This window comes from Piliocolobus tephrosceles, chromosome 2 (assembly GCF_002776525.5).
Source record: "Piliocolobus tephrosceles isolate RC106 chromosome 2, ASM277652v3, whole genome shotgun sequence".
NCBI lineage: Eukaryota > Metazoa > Chordata > Mammalia > Primates > Cercopithecidae > Piliocolobus > Piliocolobus tephrosceles.
In genome coordinates this window covers 101203936-101211203 of record NC_045435.1, presented here as the reverse complement: position 1 = coordinate 101211203, position 7268 = coordinate 101203936, and the positions used below count along the sequence as shown (strand labels likewise).

The following is a 7268-nucleotide window of genomic DNA, read 5'->3' as shown; positions in this document are numbered from 1 at the left end:
AAGCAATTCTCCTGCCTCAGCCTCCTCAGTAGCTGAGATTATAGGCTCGTACCACGACTTCTGGCTAATTTTGCATTTTTAGTAGATACAGGGTTTCACCATGTTACCCAGGCTGGTCTCTCAGCCTCCCAAAGTGCTGGGATTTCAAGCATGAGCCACCATACCCGGCTGAGTACTAGCTTCTATCTTGAATAGAATAACTTTGACTCTGCTTTTCTCAGTGTACAGACTTTGCCTATTTAGTTCACCAGGATAGTTGAACTATTATACTGTTCTGAACTGTTATACTATATTGAACTGTTCTCCTATAGTTCCAGATCCTAACACAGTGCCAGACACATGGCAAATTAATAGGTATTTGTTGGATGAATGAGTGAATGCAGCCTCTAGCGGGTTCTGCTGTTTGCTGAAACCCCTCTGCTTTATTTCTGCTTGAGGGTTTGTTTATTTATTTATTTATTTATTTTTATTTTTTTTTTGAGATGGAGTCTCGCTCTGTCGCCCAGGCTGGAGTGCACTGGCGCGATCTCAGCTCACTGCAAGCTCCGCCTCCCGGGTTCACGCCATTCTCCTGCCTCAGTCTCCCGAGTAGCTGGGACTACAGGCACCCGCCACCACGCCTGGCTAATTTTTTGTATTTTTAGTAGAGACGGGGTTTCACTGTGTTAGCCAGGATGGTCTCGATTTCCTGACCTTGTCATCCACCTGCCTCGGCCTCCCAAAGTGCTGGGATTACAGGCGTGAGCCACCGCGCCCGGCTGCTCGAGGGTTTAACTAGAAGTCTGGTTCTTACGAGCTTCCTCAGTCTGGTACTGTTCAGTGCCAATAATCCCAACAACTGCCGAAAACTCAAGAGCAAGAGTCATTTGGATCCTGCGGCATTTTTTATTCATGTCAAAAGCAACGGGGCCTGGCACTGCACAGAAACCAGGCAGGCAATCAAGAGAGACATGAGGGACACCTGCCAGATGTTGAAGGTCATTGGAAAATACAACTGCTCAGTAGTTGTAAAATGCCATTTCTGGACTAGTGCTGGTTTATGACAATGTGTTCACGAGTCTGTAGTAGAGTGTGGGAACCACACAGATGAGACAGTGAGTATTTCATTAAGCTAACTGCAATTAATGTAAAGTTCTGCATGCTCTGGGTTTATGTCCTTTCTTTTGTGGGTGTATGTGTTAAAATGCCCTTTATTATGAAATAATGGTGATGATAGATGTATTTTTGTGGTTTAGGATTTTTTCCTAACTCAGTTAATTTTTTAAAACCAGAAATGTACACATTGTACTTATAACCACTGAAATAGAACAATCAGAAACACTATCGGCAGCCAGGCATGGTTGTCTGTGCTGGGCCCCTGTTGACTTCAGTAAGGATGGCACCAGGTTCAAAAGGCTAAAGAAGAGACCCAGAGCCAGTGAAAAATACCTACAGTTTATTGGAGGAACTTACATACAGGGACAGTCCAGTGACAACAGGTCAGACAGGAGAACTGCAACCACTTGTAAGAAGCATGCAGCTTATATAGCATCTTCACTTAGCACCCTCATCCCACCCAGCAACCTCCACATGGCAACCCTCATTACTGAAGTGTTGCTGTCAGCTGTATCTGCCGTAAGGGTCGTTCTTGGGGTATGCTGACGTTATTGATGTCAGGTGTAGCTCACACCTGTAATCCCAGGACTTTGGGAGGCCAAGGCAGGAGGATCACAAAGAAGGAAGAGAAAGGAAGGAAGGAGAAGGGAAGGGAAGGGAGAAGGGAAAGGAAAAGAAAGGAAGGAAGGAAGGAAGGAAGGAAGGAAGGAAGGAAGGAAGGAAGAAAGGAAGGAAGGAAGGAAGGAAGGAAGGAAGGAGGGAGGGAGGGAGGGAAGGGAAAGGAAGGAAGGAAGAAGGGAAGGGAAAGGAAGGAAGGAAGGGGAAGGAAGGGAAGGAAAGAAGGAAGGAAGGAAGAGAGAGCAAGTAAGAAAGGAAGGAAGGAAGGGAATGAAGGAAAGAAGGGAAGCAAGGAGAGAGAGAAAAAAAGAAAGAAGGGAGGGAGGGAGAAAGAGAGGGAAAGAAAGAGAGAAAGAAACAGAGACAGAGAGAAAGAAAACGACGATGAAGAAGAAGAAGGTCGTCATATTCTGTCAGTCACCTCACTTTTATGTTGACCTCTAACTCTCCATTTATGTTTTTGAGATTTTTCTCATTGTAAAAGTAATATATAATTGTTTGAAAAACACAAAATGATAGGAAACAGTGATGCAAAAACACCTAAAAGTCTGATATCAACAGATTGCCCGTAATAACTATTTGGAGCATTTACTTTCAGTTTTTTGAGCCAGATTTACATCCGTACAAATACAGATTTTTAAAAATTGGCATTGTATTATATGGTTTTGTCTTTTTCACTCACCACATTGTAAGAATTTTTATTAATCACTGAAAACATGACTTTTAAGAATTATATTTTCTGTGAGCATACTATAATTCATTTAATAATTTTTGTAAGCTGAACATTTAAATTATTTTGAAAGTGTAATTATTATAAATAATGTTATGTTGAACATATTTGCACTCTAATTCTTGTCTACATTTTCCATTATTTCTCTAGGAGCGATTTCCAGGTGTGGAATTTCTAGGTCAAAGACATACCTTTTCAGGTGAGAGAAATAATTCATAATAGTTTTCAAACATGTGGCTATAGTTTTAAAAGTAGTATATTTGAGTTATAATTTATAATTTATATTTATACTACCTGTATCTTCTCAGGAAGTTTGTTTTCAATTAAAAATTACTACATGTAGAATAATGTCAGATTTTAAACATATGCCTTTTTCTTTTCTTTTTTGTTTTTTCTTTTTTGAGACAGGTCTCACTCTGTTGCCTAGGCTAGAGAGCAGTGGCATGATCATGGCTCACTGCATCCTCTGCTTCCCAGGCTCAAGCAATCCTCCCACCTCAGCCTTCTGAGTAGCTGAGCCCACGAGTGTGCCACAACACCCAGCTAATTTTGTTTTCAGTTTTTGTAGAGATGGCGTCTCCCCTCTGTTGCCCAGGCTAATCTTGAACTCCTGAACTCAAGCAATCTTCCCACCTTGGCCTCACAAAGCGCTGGGATTACAGGTGTGCACCACTGCACCTGGCCAAAATATGCCTTTTTATTTTTTTATTTTTTATTTTTTGAGATGGAGTTTCACTCTTGTTGCCCAAGCTGGAGTGCAGTGGCGCGATCTCGGCTAACTGCAACCTCTGCCTCCCAAGTTCAAGTGATTCTCCTGCCTCAGCCTCCTGAGTAGCTGGGACTACAGGCATGCGTCACCATGCCTGGTTAATTTTTTGTATTTAGTAGAGATGGGGTTTCACTACGTTGGCCAGGTTCGTCTCAAACTCCTGGCCTCAGGTGATCCACCCGCCTCGGCCTCCCAAAGTGCTAGGATTATAGGCATAAGCCACCATGCCCGGCCTCCAAATATGCCTTTTTATACCACTATTTTACAAAATATAAAGTATCTGCACTTACCTCCAAATATTGTTTTGGGGCAGCCAGGTTGATCCAATCCTCCATTTGGGTAGAAGTCTATATGTCCTAATGGCTCCTTGTAGCCCAGTGCTAAAAGAGAACACATTCTGCTTTTATACTGCTTTGAATTTTTCCCATCTCACAGCTCATTTGCCTGCCGGATATAAACAAGAATGCTATTATTATTGTTGTTATATAATTATTGTTATACCTACATAAGTAGTTTGCCCAAAGTCACCCAGCTAGTTAGTTAGAAGGCAATGATTTCCAGCAAGGTAACTGTGAAGATGGCAAGGAATTTACTTCCAATATTTCTAACGGCCTAAGGGAGTTTAGTCACTCATCCACTGCAAGGCTGATAAAATGATACATTTCTTTTTTTTTTTTTTTTTTTTTAGATGGAGTCTTGCTCTGTCACCCAGGCTGGAGTGCAGTGGTGCAATCTCGGCTCACCACAACCTCCACCTCCTGGATTCAAGGGATTCTCCTGCCTCAGCCTCCCGAGTAGCTGGAATTATAGGCATGTGCCATGATGAACGGCTAATTTTTTGTATTTTTAGTACAGACGGGTTTTCACCACATTGGCTAGGCTGGTCTTGAACTCCTGACCTCGTGATCCACCCACATCAGCCTCCCAAAGTGCTGGGATTACAGGCGTGAGCCACTGTGCCCAGCCCTGTTTCTTCCTTATATTTGGCTACAACTTTTTAATTGTCTGGTGCTTCCGAGCCTCTATTTGCATTTGTATAACAAATAAATAGGAGACAGGAAAAAATGAATTTTTACTTAGTAGGTAAAATCTTTAAATATTTGAGATCTAGGGTGGTAGAAAGATTGGAACTACTTCTAGAAAATGAGGACCTAGAAATGTATACATAGTTCAGGTGCAGTGACTCACGCCTATAATCCCAGCACTTTGGGAGGCTGAGGTGGAAGAATGGAGACCAGCCTGGGCAAAATGCCAAAACTCTGTCTCTACAAAAAACACAAAAATTAGCCAGGCATTGTGGTGTGTGCCTGTAGTCCCAGCTACTCAAGGGGCTGAGGTGGGAGGATCTCTCAAGCTAGGAGGAGGAGGTTGCAGTGAGCCAAAAGGGCGACTGCACTCCAGCCTGGGTGACAGAGCCAGACCCTGTCTCAAAAAATAATAATAATAAAAATTTTAAAAAGTATATATAGATTTAATAACTGTTTATTGTCTTTATTAAACCCCCAATCAGTAATGTGCTTGATTTAATATAAATTAAATAATTTAATGTAGGTGTACATATATATGCACATGTATATACATAATGCATCATGGTAATAATAATAATAGTTATTATATATTGGGAACCCACATGTGTCTGTGGACATGGTACTAGGTGTTTCACAATGCAAAGTGGCCATTGGTAAATTCAGATGAAACAACTTAGGTGAAGATATGGGACTAGGCATGGTGGCTCACGCCGATAATCCTAGCACTTTGGGAGGCCAAAGCGGAAGGATCATTTGAGCTCAGGAGTTTGAGACCAGCCTGGGCAACGTAGTGAGACCTCATCTCTACCAATGAAAAAAAAAGGAAGCTCAGAGGACTTCAGGAACTAACATGACATCACTAGAAAGGGCAAAACCTGGGATTTGAATCTACATCTGCCTGATGGCAAAACTATACCCGTTCCTTCAAAATTCACTTCCCAAAAATAAATTGCTCTATTCTATTCCATCAAGCATTAAAATGTACTTTGCAAATTTCATAGTAAGAATGCCACTGTTTCATGAAGAGACAATTTCTTTCAAGGCAAATAACTGTTGAATACCACACCAGAATGCCCATGAGAGATGGCAAGGGTTTTTTTAGGTGGTTGTATCATGAAGAGAATGTCCGATTAAATGATCACTCTGCTGTTTCCTCAGTCCTCCCCAAGTTCCTACTCCAGCTCTTCTCCCAGACATCTGGATATAGGTACCCATCCTTGAGTATCACCCAACCCCACATGACATGTATCCAATCCCAGACACAAAAACAGCACCATGAAAGACAGAAATGGGCCAGCTGCAGTGGCTCACACCTGTAATCCCAACACTTTGGGAGGCTGAACTGGGAGGATTGATTGGTCAGCCTGGACAACAAAGCAAGACCCCCATCTCTACAAAAAGAAGAAAAATTTAAAAATTTAAAAATTTAAGATGGCCAGGCACAGTGGCCCACGCCTGTAATCCCAGCACTTTAGAAGGCCAAGGCGGGTGGATCACCTGACCTCAGGAGTTTGAGACTAGCCTGGCCAACAGAGTGAAACCCTGTCTCTAGTAAAAATATAAAAATTAGCTGGGAATAGTGGTGAGCGCCTGTAATCCCAGCTACTTGGGAGGCTGAGGCAGGAGAATTGCTTGAACCCAGGAGGCAGGGTTGCAGTGAACCAAGATCGTGCCACTGCACTCCAGCCTGAGCAGCAAGAGTGAAACTCCGTCTCAAAAAATAAATAAATAAATAAAAATAAAGACAGCCATGACCAAGAAGATCTGCAGAGAGCCAGAGAGCTGTAGGTGCATCAGAGTAACTCTGCGTGGAGAGATTTAACACCTGCAGCTCAAGAAAATAAAAAGAACAAACACCACCAAGAAATCATGCATGCAAACCCAGTCGCACATAGGAAAACACTTATTTTCATGTTGAGAAAATTAGCCTGTCCTTCATTGAGCATGATAATTCCTTTAAAAATATGAAGAGACCATGGGATAATCATCCATGCTCTAGCACAAAGTCCTGGGTGCCTACATTAAACCAGCTTCCCTTCGATATTTCTGTGGATTTGGAACCCTGCCTGGAAAAAAAAGTAGGGATCTAGAAGAACCTGATCTGCTCCTATGAGATGATCTCTCCCCAGGAGAGACTCTTTAGGAGCTTAAGGGTAGTCACTGGCCCACGAGGAAAGGAGCATTACCATCAATGTCGGAATGGATGACATCAACAAACTGTGCATCACTGGGATCTAATCTGTCTCGGTGAGGTTTCCCGTTGAATAAAGGGCCCGCAGGGTCGAGGCCTGGAAGGAAAACAGAGTCACTTGGCAGCCCCACACCATGAGTCACCTGCGACTGGGCCTTTGATCCTTCTGGATGAGGGTGGCTCCCAGGCTGCAGGGCACCCTCAGGTGGGCGAGCACTCACACTCCCGTCCCACTTGGCCAGGACTCCTTTCCATGGCTCTGCAGCTTGTTCCCACAGTGGAGATAGTTACCCTGGCTGTGCCCCCTGAGAATGGCATCCAGACTCCATCAGGGGCATGTCTCATGCGCTCAACTGTAGGGAACGCACACGTGTATGAGGTTCAAGAGGTGGGGACAGACGCAGGTTCCTCAGGAAAAAAGCACCAAAGGATGCATTAAAAAGAAAAGAGCAGGCCGGGTGCAGTGGCTCTCACCTGTAATCCCAGCACTTTGGGAGGTCAAGGCAGGGGGATCACAAGGTCAAGAGATCAAGACCATCCTGGCCAATATGGTGAAATCCCATCTCTACTAAAAATACAAAAAAATTAGCTGGGCGTGGTGGTGTGTGCCTGTAGTCCTAGCTACTCAGAAGGCTGAGGCAGAAGAATCGCTGGAACCCGGGAGGTGGAGGTTACAGTGAGCCAAGATCACTCCAGCGTGGCAACAGAGCAAGGCTCCGTCTCGAAAGAAAGAAAGAGAGAAAGAGAGAAAGAGAGAAAGAGAGAGGGAGGGAGGGAGGGAGGGAGGGAAGGAAGGAAGGAAGGAAGGAAGGAAGGAAGGAAGGAAGGAAGGAAGGA

The 7268-nt window shown here is 43.7% G+C and overlaps 1 protein-coding gene across 2 annotated transcripts in view; it reads right to left on the bottom strand.

Moving 5' to 3' along the window:
- Positions 1–7268, bottom strand: part of LIPH (lipase H) — a 53924-nt gene that overhangs the window by 22398 nt on the left and 24258 nt on the right. The window contains exons 4-5 of one of the 2 annotated variants that reach the window (XM_023187648.2): positions 6427–6528; positions 3503–3592 (exon numbers count right to left, since the gene is read on the bottom strand). In XM_023187648.2, coding sequence (XP_023043416.1) covers positions 3503–3592; positions 6427–6528 — 192 coding nt within the window. The remainder of the gene's footprint in view (positions 1–3502; positions 3593–6426; positions 6529–7268) is intronic. The other variant, XM_023187649.1, reaches the window with a different exon arrangement.